The following is a 19,128-nucleotide window of genomic DNA, read 5'->3' as shown; positions in this document are numbered from 1 at the left end:
CAACTACTGTGAATTAAATGACTCAACACTTCAAAACGAAGACATCACAACATGGAAAAGGAAATGAAGGTGGACGTGTCCAGTTTATCTCCACTATTTGAGAAACTGTGGAGTGATTTGCAGGCTCTCTATTGCACTCATTATTAAAAAAATGTTAATAAAATTTTTAAAATGTTAAAAAATGAAGATATGAGTTTTATTTTTTTAAACCTCGCATATGATTAGTCATACTTAGGGTAAGGCAACATGGAAAACTTTTAACTGAAAAAGGTCAGAAAAGTTTGGGAACCATAGTAATATACTATTAAACATTTTGCTATTCCATCTCTGTTTCTACCAATAAACCATATTACACTTTTAGGCAACTTAAAAGTCTGAACCCTTTCAGAATTTTATTGTATTATTATTTGCAGGGGGGGGGATATGGCTAAAAAATTCAGGGCTGAACAGGTTAAGAAGGCAAAATGTTTGATGCAGTTAAAACTACTTATTTGTACTTGTTCATCTTATATGAAGAAATCAATTCAAAAGACTACGTTATGAAATGTTCAAAATTTGAAAATGTACTCACTGGGAGGGTAATCTAATTAGTTTAACACTTTTTTCCCACATAATTTGTCTTGTAAAAGAGGAAATGGACATGCAGCATTACTTTTGACTATTTGTGTTCTAAAAAAAATTAAAAAGAAATCAACTTTTTTACAGTCAAATATTTTATTTAAATATAAGTGAAGACAAATGCATTTTATTTGAATACTTGTACAAATTAAAAAATGTAAAGATAAATGCTTAATAAGCCTTTTATTCACTTGAAATTCTAAACAAAAATAACAATCCATAAATAAGTACCCTCCCACTTATAAAAGCTGAGTCAAAATGAAAATTCATACATTTCTGATAACTATGGAAATATAAAGGTAATGTAATGTAGTGGTGAAATTCAGGTAGTGCTAAAGTTAGTTAGGTGAACCTGTTAAAATTTGATTTATATTTCTTTAGGAAATTTATGACTTTTTAGTTACTAATATTATTGCAGATACATGAAATTTTTGTTGAATTCCACCATTAAAATTAATTCTAGAGATTAAAATGCATAAAAAAGTTCTGAACACAAAAAAACAGATAAATATCATTAACATGAGCAAAAACATTATAAATGTCAAATAACAAGCACATTTCCAAATTATCATAATTAAATAGAAAAAAAATTAATGTTTTAACAAAATAAAAATCTGGTTTTGCAAATTAATTAAACTTGCAAATTTCCTGTTTATTAACCTTTTTTAACATATTAGAAGAAAAAACCTGCAACTTAGAACCTAAGGCTGAATTTCAAGTTAGAAATGAAAATTCAAAGGGGAATAAAGTTGATTTCCCTTAAACTTTCTTACATATTATAATTTTATACAAAATATCGGACAAAGAGCACATAAGAATTATTTTTTAAATAATCATCTACTTTACAGTAGTTTGTTTTGAGCTTCAGAAAGTTTTGGTTAGAGCCTCACCATTATTACTAGAAAGAAAACAGTTTATTTAGAACATGCTATTCCAATACAATGGAAGTGTTCTTTCTGCTTTTAGTTTTGGCAGCTTGCTAGTTTGGATAATGCCTGCATTAATTTTATACAAGATACTTTCATTATTAAAAAAATGTCAAACGTTTATTAGTGAATGATAGAAGAACTGAATTCCAATTACAATATAATTCAACTGAAACAGCATAAGATTTTATCTTCAGTTCTGTGGCTTTTGGTAAATTATTTATTTGGTAACAGTTCTAAGATCACTAATCAATAGAAAAAGTACAAAGGAAACCAGTAATGTCCAAATATGGCCAACTGAAGTACACTTTTAATGTAGAGTTGCATAATGTTACTATTTTAACTCAGGCTTACCCATTAACTGCACACTTCACTGTTCAAGAGCTGTGTGGATTCTAGACTCTGGGTTTTTAAATATATTACCTATTTACATCACTATAAATTCTGCATTGAAACAAATAGATAAAAATTCAAAAACAAAATACATGACATGTTTATAAAGTAATATCGTGGTATAAGAAAGCAGAACAAAAAAATAATAAATATCACACACACAAAATGTAAAAACACAATTAAATGACTACAGTAAAAGTCCAAACCACATAAATTCATATCTGAATTCTTCACTTTTTAACTTGAAGGGAACTTGTACATAAAAATGCCATACTGTAAAATAACTTGTGTGTTAGCAGACACTTTCAAGGAACAATCTGTTAAGCTAATTCTGCTTCAGGAGTTATAGAAGGCACATCCTTTTCTGAAGTACTGGAACCTAGGAAAATTTAAAGCACAAGATCAATTTTTTACTACATTTTTTACTACAGTACAAAGTCTGAGATCTGGATTTCCAATATCTGGAATGAACTAAAATCTGGACCTTAAAGGAAAAAAAAATTTTTTAGGAAAAAAAATTTTTTTATGCTTTATGGATGCACATTTGATTTTTCCTCGCAAGAAAACATGTGGAGAATCATGATTCTTAATTTCACTTTGGCCCTAAATAAAATACCTTGTTATTGAAGAAAGAATCATTTTAGCAAAAATTTGTGTGATCAATAATTTATCTCTATAGCTGCGCATCATCTAGGCATACATCTCAAACTGAAACATTCTACATAGAAACACCATTGACTTTACAACTACTAATACTCTATATCTCTGACGCCCACCCGGCAAATCATTATTTATTATATTTTGCTTTCATCACCGCATGTTTATCAACACGACTACTTAAATAATGACTCATGCAACGATGCTTAAAAATTTTTTTTTTATATTAGTATTTGAAGAACAAAGAGTATGGAAACCTTTTATATTTACACTATGCTTGGTGTTGATTACAGATTTAAGTTAAATGCCTTACACGTTGACAAAGAAAAATTAAACAAAAATGTCTTTCAGTATGCTAAAAAAGAGATTTTGTTAATGATACTCATAGGCTAAAAGATTAAATTAGTGCTATTTGAATTAAGAAAAATGGATTTTTTTTTTTACATAAACCCAGAAACAGTGCCAGAGCTTGGCCACACCAAGAAGCAAAATTTAGGGATGACAAAATTTTTGGAATTTAGAGAAGCACCGAGCAACAAATTAAGGGAGGATAAAATTTTTAGAATTTAGGGAAAGCATTGGGATCCAAAATTAAAAGCCAGCAGAAATCTATAACTTAGGGAGGTGCTTGGTAGAAGAATTTAGGAGCCGCAGACACTACATCTAATATCGGCTCTCAGTAAGCTTAAGTATGTGTGGAAATTTATTTATTAAGGATTCATATAAGCCTTAAGTATATGCAGGAATTAGATGCAAGTATATTAAATAACTGAATTAATACAATTCTAGCTTAAATGTCTCAATGCATGATAGAAGCAAGACAAAATTTAAGGAAACATTTTGTCTTTCATCGCCAATCTCATTCTACATAGCCAATAATGCATAGCAGACGCTGCTAAGCTAGGCTAAAATTATACTTTACTGATTCCAAAGAATTTCAGTTAATATAGCAGATTGTGCTGTTCCTTAACTTTTTGATTTGATCCAGGTTATTATTTTTTGCACGTTGTTATAATTACAGGAAATTTATGAAAACTAAAGTTTGAACTTTCATTATGTTGAAAACAGTTTCTAATTCCAGAGCTGCAACAAGATCTACAAAATTAAAGCATGTTTCAATGTACATAAAAAAAAAAGAAAAAGAAAAAGAAAAAGAAGAAGAAGAAAGTGGAATTGCTGCAAAAAAATTGATATATGTATATCTGTCTCAAAATTATGTGAGGAGTATGGCAGTGGAAAATCAACTGTATATGTATGACATAACAGAAAAAAGAACTTTATGAATTTTTTGTGGATTCTGACACCCCACTCGCAATGAATAAACAAAAAATTACTTGCTAGTGATGATCACAGAGATCAAGTGATGATTGAATGTTCATAGAGAGATGTAGTGAGGATGTGCCATTGATGGAGACAATGCGAATGGCTCAAACCAAAATATTTCATGAACTTAAAAACGGAGTGCACATATTCGACAGGTTGGCTAACCAAATTTTAAAATTGCCGTGGTAAAATGCAGCTAAAAATGTTAGGTGAAAAAGCTTCAGCTTATTCTGAAGCAGCTGTACTATTTTGCAGATGAATTCATTGAACTCATTAACACCTTAACTGCCATGGGCATATATTATACGCCTTGCTCAGTCGATGCGTTAACTGCCCCTGGCATAAATATACGCCCTTCCGAAACACTACCATTTGCTTTGTGCTGTTACGAGTAAAATTATTTGCAAAGCTTTGGAATGCAACACCACAATGACCTTGACAGAGTATACCAAGAAGGATAGTATTTTAGAGAAGGGAGGGGGAATTGCAAAGGGGATGTTTCTGAAATGGTGAAAATAATTGACTGTGCAGTTATCACTCATGTTTCTGTTTGAGTAAAACGTATTTTGTTTACTCTGCATTTTCCTTTTTTGTTTACTGTTTGTAGTAGGTGCTTTTTTTATGAATACGTCTGAAAATTATGACTAACGACTGCTCCCTTATAGCTCATATTTCTGTTTGAGTAAAACATATTTTTTTTTTTATTATTATTCTGTGTCTTCCATTTTCGTGTACTGTTTGTAGTAGGTGCTATTTTTTATGAATATATCTGACAGTGATGATTCTTTTTTGATGAACTGTTTGTGCTTCATACTATTACTGAAACTAATCGTTTAGCAGACCAGTATATGAACTAGCATCCTACAAAAGAAAAATCAAGAACAAAATCGTAGCATCCAGCCAATTCAAATGAAATATAGTCAAAAGTCTTTAATCCAGACTCTTCGGGACTTTGGCGATTCCGGATTATCGGTTTTTCCAGATTATAGATCATCAATTTAAATCTGGTAAGATGGCATGCAGAAATTATAAAATTAAAAATATGAAACTGTAATTTATGAACTAAAGAGCAATTATGATCTAAAGGGCATCAATATTTACAAAAAAAAAAATCTTAATATTTATTTGTTTACTTTATTACACATTTCTTTCAACGAGCACATGCATAAAGCATACATTATGCATAGTCGAAATTAGAAAATTGCAACCAGAAAACTATTTGATGTGTATTTGTGATATTTATAATGACGAGGAAGTTAATTTAAATCATATGAAAGATGGAGTGCATCGAGATGAAATACTACATTTAGTAAGGAATTATAAGCCGAATAAAATAAAGACATCTGCCCTGAAGATAAGGATAGTGCTGACAGATCAACTTCCAGTTCATTGCACGCTGTGACGCACCTCCCCCCCCTCGCAGAGCAGCATGAAATTTATAAACAAATTTCAGAATGGTTAGAGAAACAAAGGATATGCCTTTATCCATTTTTTGCAGCAATTCCACTTTTTGTTTGATGGACATCGAAACATGCTTTCGCTTTGTAGATCCTTTGGCAGCTCCAGAATCGGAAATTCTTTTTGACATAATCGAAAGTTCAAGCTTACTTTTACAAAATTACTCTAACAGTCTTCAAAAAATAATAAGCCAGATCCAATTCGAAGATTAAGGAAAAACGCAATCTGCAACATTAACTGAAATAGATAATTAGATAATTTTAGCTTAGATTATACCGTCCGTTATACATTAAATGTGCATACCTAAATGCATGTGTAAATGCATATGTGCATGCGTAAAGGTATTATGCGCATGCGTAAACACATTATGCATTTACGCATGCACAGAAAGTTTGAAGCTTTGAGGTACGGATTATAGATCATTCCAGATTAAAGACTTTTGATTGTATATATCTTTTTAGGCATACTGATTTTAAAAGGTATAACACTGAAACCTGATATCACACTTTATTGGTTTAAAAATAAATTGATCAAAAAATTGATCGTTTTTTGTTATCTTTTTTATTATTCTTTTAACCCATACATTAAATTTTGTATTTTGTGCTTTTTCTTTTATTTTTTATTTTGTAAAAGTAAACAAATTTTAGACAGCAATTATTTTCCTCCTAATACATTACACCAGCGTAAAAAACAATGACACTGGGAAGTGAATCTTGTACGTTTTCCGTGGCAGTTAAGGGGTTAATAGTGAAACTTTATCTCCAGGACATATTTACAATGCTGATAAAACTGGTCTTTCCTGGCAATATGCACCATGGAATATCTTGGCAACTTCTACAGAAAATGCTCCAACTGGTGTCAGAGATTTCAAAGCTAGACTAAGAATTTAAGCATGCGCAAATGCTGCAGAATGCACAAGTGTAAATTTTGCAGTCGCAAAAAATGTATGACCTCGAGCATTTAAAGGAGTTAAAGATTTTTCCGTTATATATCATGCAAATAAAAGAGCATGGATGAAACAAGCGTTAATGTATGATTCGGTTGAAAATCATTTCATACCAGAGGCTTGGCAAAATTTGAATTCATTTGGTTAACATGATGATGCAAAAATTGTCCTTATTGTAGATAACTGTCCAGGTCATATTTCATTTAAAATTTTAATGAAATATAATGTATCTGTTGTATTCATTCCTCTGAACTATACATCGATCATTCATGTTATGAATATCGAAATATTGCATGCGCTGAAATGCAAATATAAAGTATCATTTTTAAAATCCATGTTAAATTTCTTGAATAATGGTAAGATTATTCAAGAATTTTTGAAGTATTTTAGCATAAAATCTGCTGTGTGATACATCACAAGATCGTGGGAGAATGTGTTGTGATAAGGTCGCATAAAGGAAAAAGAAACTGAAGATTAATATGGAAAAGGATGTCTCGTGAGCATAAGATGAAAATTACTATTATTTAGCTTCCGAATACGTTTCCAATAGTTGTTAAAATAGTTGTTATTAAAATAATTAAATTGTTTGCAATGTTAAAAATGCAAGCTCGAGAGCCATGTATTGCTCGCACGTAAAAGGTATAGAATTTGATTTTAAGAAAAAGATTTAGGTTTTTCTGTTGTTGATTGTATGTACCCATTTTTTTTTTTTTTTTTTTTTTTTTTTGGGCATTCAATAAAATTTTCATGTGGTGTTCCATCATTAGCGTTTTCATTGGAGTTCAACACCACAATGTTTATGCATTAACACTACACCACAGCAGTAAATATTAAAAGTTGGCGGCAGCACTTAGGGATTGTTCCTGAGAGTGAATTTAGGAATGGACTTTTTCGCCTGGGAACTTGAGTTTTATGTGAGCAGTCAAGACATTCTTCTCTTCACAAGAACGATCTAATTTTGCATGCAAGGACAGTTTGCATGGTGAAGCCTCTTCAGTGACAAGTGTCAGTGTGTCAGAAGGGAACGCCGGAAGAAGCGTGATCTAGTGCTGGAAAATAGTGAAATTTCCCGGAAGAATGTCCCAGTTAGTACCAGGAGAGTCAATCGAAGGCATCTTCAAAATTTGGTGAGTACCATTTTTGTGATTTTGGAGAAGTTATGTCAGTTATTCAAGACTAGCTTTATTTTGGACATAGTTCTGTTTTTGGGGATCAAAAGTTTTCTGGTGGTTATTGAAAGTTAAGCTTGTGGTTACTGTTGTTAATTGAAATTTAATTGTTTGTTCTATTGTTTTAGTAACTGTTTAAATTGTATGAAGTATTGTAACGGTATGCTTTAGAAAAATTTAGTTTTTAAATCAGTCCAGAGTTAGAGGACAATATTTTAGTTGATATAGAGCAGGAAAAGGTTGCCTCTTAATTAGCATTTTTTTTTATATACGTTTTGTATGTAGGCATAGGTATTATCATTAAGTGTTGTAAGGCAATTTGTGTTCAGAATTGTTAGGGAATTATTTAGTTGTGGAGAAACAGACCTGTTGTTGTTTTTGTGTTATTATATTTCAGGGTACGTTATTTTTCTTTAATTTTCCATAATAGGTGCTATTGGAGTTAATTTACTAAAGCTCTGCTATTGGAGTTAGCGGAGGAGTTTGAAACAAATGTGTCTCAGTCAAATAAAGTAAGAGAAATTAGGCAGGCTATTCTAAATGCTGAGGACTACGAAGAATACGCAGCAAGAATTTGGGCTGCAGCTGAGCAGAAAAAGGCAGAAGAAATAGCCGAACAAGAGAGAGCAGAGCAGGAACATGAAAGAGCAGGGCGGGAACGTGAACAAGAGAGAGCAGATCGAGAACGCGAAAGAGCAGAGCGGGAACGTGAACAAGAGAGAGCGGAACGGGAGTGTAGTTTTTGAATTGGAAGGCTAAAACTGATGAATGTGGTTCAGACCAATAGCCTAGTTTTCATGGTTTCGAAAGTTGAATAATCTAGAGAAAAAAAGGTTAATTTGAAAGATCTAGTACCGCGTTTGAACCGAGTAATATAGATATTTCATTATTCTTTATGCTATTTGATTGTTTGCATTGTGTGTTTCATTTTCAAAAAAATTGTTAGAATTAAATGTTTTATCTTAAGTATTAGCATTATGTAAAATTTGAGGAATACACTTTGTGTGGGGCAGACATTGGGAGTAGTTTAAATTATTTTTGTTGTATTTCTGCATTTATGTTATGTAGGAAATAAGTGCAGAGTAATGTAACTGGCTTCTCTATTATCACTTAAATGGTTACCACTTGTGCTTTGAAAGCAGTGAAAAGTATTTAGAATTTTTCCTTTCATAGTCAAGAAAAATTCCTTTATGAGGAGAGGAGTTGTGATAAGGTCGCATAAAGGAAGAAGAAACTGAAGATTATATGGACAAGGATGTCTCGTGAGCATAAGATGAAAATTATTATTATTTAGCTTCCGAACACGTTTTCAATAGTTGTTAAAATTGTTATTAAAATAATTAAATTGTTGGCAATGTTAAAAATGCAAGCTGGAGAGCCACGTATTGTTGGCACGTAAAATGTATAGAATTTGATTTTAAGAAAAAGATTTAGGTTTTTCTGTTGTTGATTGTATGTAGCCATTTTTTTTGGGGGGGGGGCGTTCAATAAAATTTTCATGTGGTGTTACATCATTAGCGTTTTCATTGGAGTTCAACACCACAACGTTGATGCATTAACACTACACCACAGTGCCTCTCATTAAGCGACAAGGTCACAGTTTCAGGTTCCCAGGCATCGCCCTACCCTGTGTGTAGCTAAGTGAAAATAATTTGGAGCATATCTTTTTTCTTTGCTAGCACATTCCATGAAAAATTTGGATGCGATGCATTTGAAAGCATCAGAGGATGTAAAAAATCATAGAAATAAGTAGCAATTATAGTAGTTTGGCATATCTTAATTGGAGGAATATCTTGCATAAATAGCAGTGAAATGTTAACATTCAATTCAACTAACGGAGAGCAATTACTTGTATGTAGATGTCGGCGGGTGAACTACTGCAGCACGTATCATCTGAGAAATGAGGTCAGCTGACTTGAGGAGCTAAGGCCACTAAAGGAAATCGAAGGCACAGTGCAGTAAAACTATAGGTAGGCAATTTAGGGGGGGGTTAGGAAAGGATTTTCAAAGGCATGTGAATTTTGAGATTGGTAGAGCTGAAATAGGGGAAGGGGGAATTCAAGTAGAAATTTTACATTATGCGCCCGGTTAGCCCATCGGCAGGGTCGCAAATGTGCAGTTTAACTCACAAAAAGATCATGGTTTGTATCTGGTGGAACTGCAATAGTATTACCCACAAAGAGTATCTGGAAAAAGGTAAAACACTTGACAGTAAGGTGTTCAGCGAGATGCTAGTTTGTGTTGACACTGCTATCAAGGAAAAACGTCACACTAAGTTCCAGCACAAAAGAGTAATGTTCTATCAAGATAATGGAAGACCACATGTGTCTGCATTCACCAGCTGGACTGTACGCACTCGAATGAAATCTTTTGTCACACCCACCAAATAGCCCGACATCGCTCCTTCAGACTTTAATCTTTTTCACACGTGCTGCTTTGCTAGTGCTATCTTCCATTCTGCACAGGACGTTTGAAATGAGTTTGATCTGTTTTTGGACTCGTTGCTACCAAATTTCTGGGCTGAAGGCTTTGAAGAAGTATAAAAAATATTGGCAGAAAATCATAAATTTGGGTGATGTTTACTACCTGCACATTGGGTACCGCTTTCATGCTTTTTCCTAACTTTATTCTGAATGATTTTTGGCAGAAAATTTTCATTACAACCAGACAGAATAAGCATCGACTAACGAGAATGCTAAAATCGGAATATTTTTAAACTGAGTTGGTAAAAAATATTAACAGCACAATGTAACTGCCAGAAGCTTTCTACACTAAAGATTCAAAACCCTCAGCTTAAATACATGAAAAGCTAACTGGCATTCTGGTAAGGAATATGGAAAGACATAAATCATAATAACTGGTTACTTAACATAAGCTAATTTACAAACCTAATAACCTGGCTCTTAATTTAAGCGGTCCTAACTAAAAGCTCACCAAAGGTTAGTGTAGTTATCCAAGTTGGAGGAATATGAAAAATACAGCACCTATCATTAAACTGTCACTGTCACTCACTTAATTTGTACTTTTTGGCAGAGTTAACAGAATGATTAGAAATTCAGGCAACAGAAATTTGATCGATATAAAATTAGCAATATGTCTACACAGAAGGAGAACCTTTTAGAACTTTACACAGAAGGAGAAACTTTTAACTTATTTTATAAGAATGTTAATAACTTCTAACAAAACAGAAAATTTAATATAAATAATAATGTGAAAATAAATGCAACAAAAATCATCATTTATTATATTACTAGTGATTAGAGTTCAGGTCTTGACAAATTTGAATTTGACTAAATCCACTTCTTACATAAAAATATATCTTGCTTTGAAAAAAAAAAAAAAAAAAAAAGTCTTTGATGATAATTAGATGTTTTTTAAATGCAAACAACAGTTTATTTGAGAAATTTAGTATACAATAAAGACCACAAAATATCTTTTTCCTAAAACATCTTTTTAAAATAATTTTTGTTTGTTGTCTTACAGAAACAAAGACAAAAATCTTATATTCTAGTAAATTTTAATGCTGTCGTATGTTTTTGAAGTAGAAAAAAGCACGCTTAATTTATAGTCTGACATTATTATTAAAAATGTACAACAATATTTTGAACTAATTTTATTTGATTCTCCGCTAATAAATATAGATTTGATAGCTAAATAAAGTTATTTAAATGATTTGAATAGATTCAATTACTAATGAATACCCATTTCCCAAAATGAGTTGTCAACATTCTTGATTAGAAAATTTTCAGCTTCTGAACTGCACATTCACTAAGCTCAGCTGCCTTTTAAAAGAATCTGTTTAGTTTCAGAAAACTTTGTGCTGAATAATACTAGCATTTAGTCCTAAAAATGCTGTATATATGTATATTTATTTACACATATTTTCTTGGAGACGTTAATAATTTTGAAGTTAAAAACAAGCATTTGAAAATACTTTTTTTAATTAAAAGTTTCACAGTTTTACAGACACGTTTATTAAATGAAATTTTTACATAAAATATTTCAGGAAAACTTTTAAAAGTTGAAAATTTTTGGATAATATATTCTACAATAATTAACTTTAATAAATTTCAATCATTTAAATTTGATGTTTAATTTTGTAGCTGAACAGATTTCATGCAACGTTTTTCAAATCTCTTTAAAATACCTTTATTCCTCTAATTTAACATTTTCTTCATAAAATGTAACCCCCCCCCAAAAAAAAACTTCATCTTAAAAAAGAACACAATTTAAAAATTACAGCACTGAAGCTTTTAAAAATACATGCTTTGCATTTTAAATAAGTTTTAAAATACCTGAAGAGAGCACATTAACTTGATTTTGAAGTTCATTTCTTTCTGCTTGTAAAGCTCTGCATAGTTTTTCTAAAGTTAAAATCCGCTGTTGAGCATTGGCCAATTCTTTATCATGTTTCTGCTTCTGCAATTAGTAATAAAAAAATATCAAGACTATTGTTGGAGTTATAGTGTGAGCATGGAACATTTAATCTATTTTTCACTCTAAAGAAAAAAAAATAGGTAATAATTATTTAAAAATATGGGATCATAACATATACCACATTTTCGATAATTACTCATCAAAGAAAAGTCAAGCACACAGTAAAATGCAAAAAATATTCATAAATTAAAATTATTAAGTACAACAAAATATATTCATTTAAAAAATAAGAATATGAATACAAAATGGAGTACATATACTAAAAATAGTTTTGAAGCATAAAAAATTCCTTAGTTAAATATTTGTTTCCAAAATATAACAGTTTAAAAAGACTTAATAAAATACACCATATATTATGAGATTTGATTAGCATATTAAGTAAATTTTTAATGACTTCTTTAACTATACTTAATGCATATTATTAAAATACATTTATTAACTGATATCAGACATATTACTTAAAACTTTTTTGTTAATGCTTAATGTACATTTACTAAAAATGTTTGAAATTTTCAGAAAAATGTTATCAACATAATTAAATGTTAAATGAAAATTTTATCTTTTCATTTTTTCTTGATGGTAATTAATATATATATTAACAACATGAAAATTAACATTCACTGTCATTATTAGCAAAGAAAATAATGGATATTCTATCACAGCTAAAATAATTATTTAATAAACAATTACAGTTACTAAATAAAATAAACTATGCTGAAGCAGGGACAAAAAAAAAAAAAAAAAAAAACACAGATATATGCATGCAATATTAAAAAATATGCAATTGGTGATTTTTATGTAATATTTATGATCTGAATATTTACATTATGATCTATTTATCAGTCTCATAAATATTTATTTTATAAACTTTTGTTTCTTGGTCTTGATTTATGCAAAGCATAGAAACAGGTTTGTTTGGCACACAGAGCTAGGCAGAAAGAGGGATTTTAGACAGCAAAAGAATTTTATTGGTCTTTGGCAGTCCTCTTTATGCCACTTTACACTGGCTTCTTTCAACTTTGGTTTGGTACAAAATATAGCAGCATATATTATATTTTCAATAAGCATATTTTTAAACCGTATTAACAGAGTGAATTTTATTTTGAAAGTATATTAAATATTTGAAAGCTTTTCAGAGCTTTCAAATACAGGGTGGGAGAATTCTAAAAATTGTGCAGCTCACAATCAGTAACAACATAAAATGAAAACAAAATGGGAAATAAAGGATAAAGACAACTTAATTTTAGTCTTAGTGTTTAATAATTTTGAAATCTTTCAAAGATAGCCTGACTGCATGCAGACACATATGTAAATATGCATGCATTAACTAAAAATCATAAATAAAAACTAATAATAGTTTTAAACCCATAAATTTGAACAAGAATATATTTGAAACAGCTGCATAAATGTTATGCTAATTCAATTCAGTACATTTCAGCTAAATAGTTAAGAAATGAAATTAATCTGAAAATATTTAAATGCAGAAAATAACAACATACTTACATCATTTATCATGCCTAACAGAGCATTATTGCTGCTTTCCCATTTCTGCTTATACACGTTAGTTTCCTTTTCAAGTTTCTTAATTTTTTTGGATGTCTAGAATGGGAACAAAAAATTACCACTGATAACAATATTATTGATTACATTATTATTAATTAATTACCATGTAATTCTACATGAAGTAGCTTCCTTGTAAGGAATTTTTAACATATAGACCTAAAACAATACGTGTAAAATATTACAGAATCAATGTGTTTTTACCAAGTATATTTTTATTCAGCTAAATTATCCATATCACACCCTGCAGCCTTTTAAATATTTCTGAAAATTCATTTATATACTCTTATTTTTCATTTGAATACATATTGATCAAGTTCAAAATATTTTTTACAAATATTTCTTGATCTCTGTCATGTGTGTCACCATTTCTTATAATATAGTTGCCATCCTTGAAAGCTAAAGCGGGAGAATCCAAAAGATTTTCATTCTCGTGCTTTTCATGCTTCATTTCAAAGGAACTCCTGATTGACTTAAATTCACTTTATAATGCATGATTCAAGTTACTAAACTATTTTTATTACAATTCTGATGCAAAATATATCAGTATTTAATTAGATATTCTAAATTTTATGCTCTTTGTATAATTTTATTTTGTAATTTTCTTACGCTTTTATACTGAGAAAATCCCAAATACAGAAAAAAAAAAAAAAAAAAGCTTTTATTTATCGAAGTACTTTTAAATACAGTGAAAATAAAGTTAATGATTAATGTATATAACATTTACCTAGATAATCATAGTAATGTACCATATAATGAAGTAAAATAAGTATAAATATTAACTGATTAAACATTGGTTGAATCTTCATATAAAAATAAAATAAATGTCTGCAGTAGATTGATTATGAGAACTCAGAAAAAATTAAATTAAATAAGAAAAGGTTAATAAAATGTAATAAGGGGGGGGGGACAGTTCAAATAAAATAAAATTTTCGAAGAAAAAATATTCTGAGAATCGCTACATATGTAGGAATAGAACTGGCACAGTTTAAGTTTCATACATTCAATAAAATGAACTCATTAGTGGAAAATATTTTCCTTAGCCATGGCTAAAAGTTAAAAACCAGAAGTATTTGGTGATCTACTGGTAAACCAGATGTGATGAAAAACTGGGACGTATATAATACTTAGCATGTGAAAAGTAGCTCTAGAACATCTTGCTGGAAGTGGTATTTTTCTTCTGGAATGATCCTTCTCCAATCAAGAGAATTGCATTAGAAATTTTCTGCAGTTGTTAGAAAGCAAGTTTTGCTAATGTTTTTTTTTTTTTTTATGTAAAGATTATTATTTGTAAATTCTTACTATCTCTATTTTTTTTTTTTTTTTAAGTGGGATGTAGCTGATCATTTTAATTATGAAATTCATTTTATATACATTTTCTGAACAGAATTTTTTTTAGAGAAGAATAATCAAATAAATATTTTGTCATTACAGTTCTTCCATAGCAAATTAGAAAAATATACCTCAGTATGATCCCTATTTATGAATAATGCAATTAAGTTCATAGTTTTTGATAATTGTAGGGTTCATAGCTGATTCAAAACATATTTGATATACACATAATTTCTTTTACAACTAAAAAGATTATTTATGACAAATAGATTAATTATACAAGCTCTTAGCAATATTCTGAGACAGTAGTCAAACTGACTGCTAACACTCCTACCCTCTAATTTACACAAAAAAAAAATAAATAAATAAATAAATAAATAAATAAATAAAAATAAAATAAAAGAAGTAATTTTTGCTTTGTACACCATCCAAAACAAATGCAGTATCTTAATGATGCTGATTTCCGTACTAAAGTGTTTTGAGTTCGAATCCCAGAGAAGGCATGGATGTTTGTAAATGTATAGTGTCTATCATGGAGGGCACTCGAAATATACGGCGAGCCAAACATTCTCTCAAGTAGTTTGGTGGTAGGGGATGAGGGTGGAAGACACTCAGTCCCATCCCCCGATATGCTCTCCTTCAAAACTGGATAAAATTATACTGTCACCTATGTGGTGCTCAAGGCTCATGCCAGTGATAGATGCAATCTTACAATTTTTGCCATGATACAGTTCATGGGCTTTTTCTGATTAGGTCACACAAGTAAGGTTAGTTACAACAAACACAATTCATATTCATAATTTTTTTAATCTAGGAAATAATATAAAACTCTGGTTTAAAGGAAACATAAAACCATATTAACCCATTCAGGACCAACATCACGTAGGCACGATGTAACGATTCCATTGTTACCAGCCCAGCATCATTAGTGTGGGGCGAAGAGCTCTGATCAATCTCTTCAGCCCCACACTGCTTATGCATAACTTGAAAACGGAATGATATTTAAAAAAATTTTTAAATGCAGTAGGTGGTGTTAAATGGTAACATTTTTCACATTGGTTAAGTCATGTGGCTCTTGTCCTTTATGTATGAGCATCAGTTTCTGTTCTGTGCTTCTGGTTTTTATACATTTATTGGTGTAACAGCTCACAGCTCTTTAATGCATGAGCACTAGCATGTTTATTTCATCAGGAATTTTCGTTGTTTTGTTGTCTTCATTTTTATTCTTTGCATTTTCATGATTAGAATGTGGGAAATGCATTCAGCTCAATGTTTTCATTAAGTTTTGTTATTATTGTTGCTGTTGTTAGGAGAATGTGAGAAAATGCATTCAGACAAGTTGTCCTTTTTTATATTTATTTTAAAACTTAACATAGACTTTCTTGGTTAATTAAAAAGTAACTTTACAGCATTACTACAAAAAAGGAAAGACATCAGCTTTCTTGATATGTGAGGCATCTTACAGGGTTGCCACTCAATCATAGTCAATTCCCTGACTTTTCCAGGTTTTCCAGGTGTGTTTCAAGAAAATTCCAGTCTATCCGCGTAATGTACGTTGGCTGTGCTAAGAGGTAAATTAATTATGGTATTACTTGCATTGTGTAGCAAATTCACTTAATTATTCAATAAATCCCAGAGGACATTTATTCTTAATTATTCTTGGTATACTTTGTTTGATAATTTTGTTTAGTTTTCCACTTAATAAAATTTAAGATATATACATTGGATAACAAATGTATGTTTTATTTAATTATTACTTATGATCATCACCAGTTCAAGACGAGGCTAATCCGGTCCTTATAAATCACAACGCAATGCTAAATAGTTAGGTTAGATTTTAGGTAAATTTAATTTGCGTGAGGTATGTTCTTAAAAGGCACCTTAACACTTGAAAACACAAATATAATTATAATAGGAGTTGTTTTCTCCACTGAAGATTGAGATTAGAATCTTCCCAATCTGGAACAAAATAAGGCTTTTTTTTTTGCAGACATTCTGCAGCTAAACGGAAGAAAGAAATCTATTTTAATAAATTGAGGTATTTTATATTTATTTCGCAGCATACATAAGGAAAAAATATGTGCATTAAATTTCGTGATGGTATGTCATCATACTGCTAGAATTCATTTCTGGATTATGCCAGAGAAAATTTCCTGAAATTTGGAAATATTATTTACTAATAATAAATAAATTTAGAGGGAAGAAGCAACATTAAATTATATGAATAACATAAAAATAATTACTTAAAAATTGAATTAGAATAATCAACGATATTTTAGCGAATATAGTTATATTACATGGCTAGCATAGATGACTGATTACTATTTTTTTATTTTACTGCAAAATGGCAAGGTATTTATTAAAAAAAAAAAAAAGGTTTAAAAAGATTTTGCGGTAAAATTCTAGTATACGGTAAGGTTTTGGCACGATTTTGAAAATTGTCGCCAAGACCAAAATGACCCGTTTACTGCGCATCATGATGTCGCCAAATCTCATTATTATTCTAACCAAAGAACGTCTATGTAAAGAAGAAAAGGTTCCATACAAGTAAAATGCTATTACGCCGTTAGAATGCGGAGGAAAAATTTGCCAAGGGATCTGGCGACGGAACCTGGCGGCCAGAATTTCCCTCTCCGCGATGTGTACAGGAAATTGAGAAACACGTGTTAAGAAACGCTCTTTGACAAAAAGAAAACTACGAAAATCCGTTTTTAAAATTATTGAGAAAAATCCACGCAATAATTTTAAAAACGGATTTTCGTAGTTTTTTTTTCCCCTGAAAATAACTAATCCATGAATTAATTTACTTGCGCCAAAAAATATTTTCTTTTCCTTTAGAGTTTAACCCCTTGCGCTAAGACTAAACTTCACGGTTGCGGTGCCGTGCGCTACAATATAACAAGCGGTAAAGCGTCTCATTTACGCCGCTCCGCATCTGCGAGTGCAATCCAGAGCTGTAACTCGAGAAATAAACAATCTCGTTGTTAGGCGACGTGTGCACCATGTTACTTTCATTTTTGCGATAAATGCTTATCGACGCGGTGTTCACATCGCTCACGGTTTGAGACAGAAGCATCTCGACGTGCGTGGCACGTCTTTTTATCGCAAGTCGTTAAAGAAATTTTAAACGATATTCATTTTATGAACTCTTGATAACGTGACCTTCGAACTTCGACACCGATTTCGAGCTTTGGCAACAGATATATCAGACATGCACAGCTGTTTCCCTCTATGATGGAACGGAGCCACGTCTGTTGCAGAGAGGTTTTCCTTCTTTACAATACATATTCTTTGATTCTAACCGGGAAAGTTGCTTTGCCTTTCTAAAAGACAATCAAATTGGAGCTGCGAAAATTGGCTCTATGCCAGCTACCCGAATGACACTCACGTGATACATAATTCGCCAAAAAAGTTCTCTTCCGACGTCGGCGCAAAAATCGCTTTTTTTTGGCGGGATCGTTGTATGAACTTCCCTGACTTTTCCAGATTTTGACAAAAATACTTAAATTCCCTGACTTTTCCCTGAATATTTTGGTCAATTTTTGAATTCCCTGACTTTTCCCGGTTTTCCAGGTAGCGTGGCAACCATGATCTTACTTGGCATATGCTCGATGAAAAAAAGCCATCACTATTCTCTGTGTTGTGCTAAATTATTTCACAAACAACAAAATTATTAAATTACCTACAGATTATTATTGCTTAATTTTCTTTTACATTTCGTATTTCTTATTACAAAACATTGCCATCGGCCCACACATGGCGACCTTCTAATTTGGGGGGGGGGGGGGTTCGGTCCTGTGGCTGTGCTTCATTCTCCATGCACTGGTCCTCAAGAGGTCAAACGCTTAAATATTATTATAATTTTTTTTATTAAAAAAAGATACTTACTGCTTCCATATCAGTTTTAAAAGTAGCAAACACTTGGCTGCTCTTGCTAAGTACTGACTGAAATTCTTCATACTTGGTTGTATAATCTCCCAACTCAGTCCGCAGTTGCAATTCATTAGAAGTGAGCATAGTGCACTTCTTTTGAAGTTCACTCATATTCTCCAAAAGAGCTTGCTTTTCCTTCAAGAATTTTTCAGTTTCTTGTTTTAAGAGCAAGTTTATTTTGGCATGCTTGGCTTTTGACAGCTGTACTTCTAAATCTTTTTGGTGCACAACCTTTTCCATATGCTGGAAGTTTAAAAGAAAAATTAAGGCACAGCTCACTTAAAAAAAATTAAATAAATAAATAAATAATAATAATAATAAAAGTTATTAAAATCAAATGAGTCTTTTTTCCCCCAATTCATACAAATATTTCAAA

At 31.0% G+C, this 19,128-nt stretch overlaps 1 protein-coding gene across 2 annotated transcripts in view; it reads right to left on the bottom strand.

The window, feature by feature from the left end:
* Positions 1–695: 695 nt before the first annotated feature.
* The window catches only part of LOC118187089 (uncharacterized), a 69,536-nt gene continuing 51,103 nt past the window's right edge, over positions 696–19,128 (bottom strand). For both annotated transcript variants that reach the window (XM_035357271.2, XM_035357272.2), the window contains exons 7-10: positions 18,708–18,995; positions 13,431–13,526; positions 11,786–11,909; positions 696–2,316 (exon numbers count right to left, since the gene is read on the bottom strand). In XM_035357271.2, the coding sequence (XP_035213162.1) occupies positions 2,258–2,316; positions 11,786–11,909; positions 13,431–13,526; positions 18,708–18,995 (567 nt within the window). In that variant the 3' untranslated portion in view covers positions 696–2,257. The remainder of the gene's footprint in view (positions 2,317–11,785; positions 11,910–13,430; positions 13,527–18,707; positions 18,996–19,128) is intronic.

The sequence above is a fragment of the Stegodyphus dumicola genome, chromosome 9 (genome assembly GCF_044657685.1).
Source record: "Stegodyphus dumicola isolate Sdum_Otavi_A_Nest chromosome 9, ASM4465768v1".
NCBI lineage: Eukaryota > Metazoa > Arthropoda > Arachnida > Araneae > Eresidae > Stegodyphus > Stegodyphus dumicola.
This window is presented reverse-complemented; position numbering and strand designations above follow the sequence as displayed.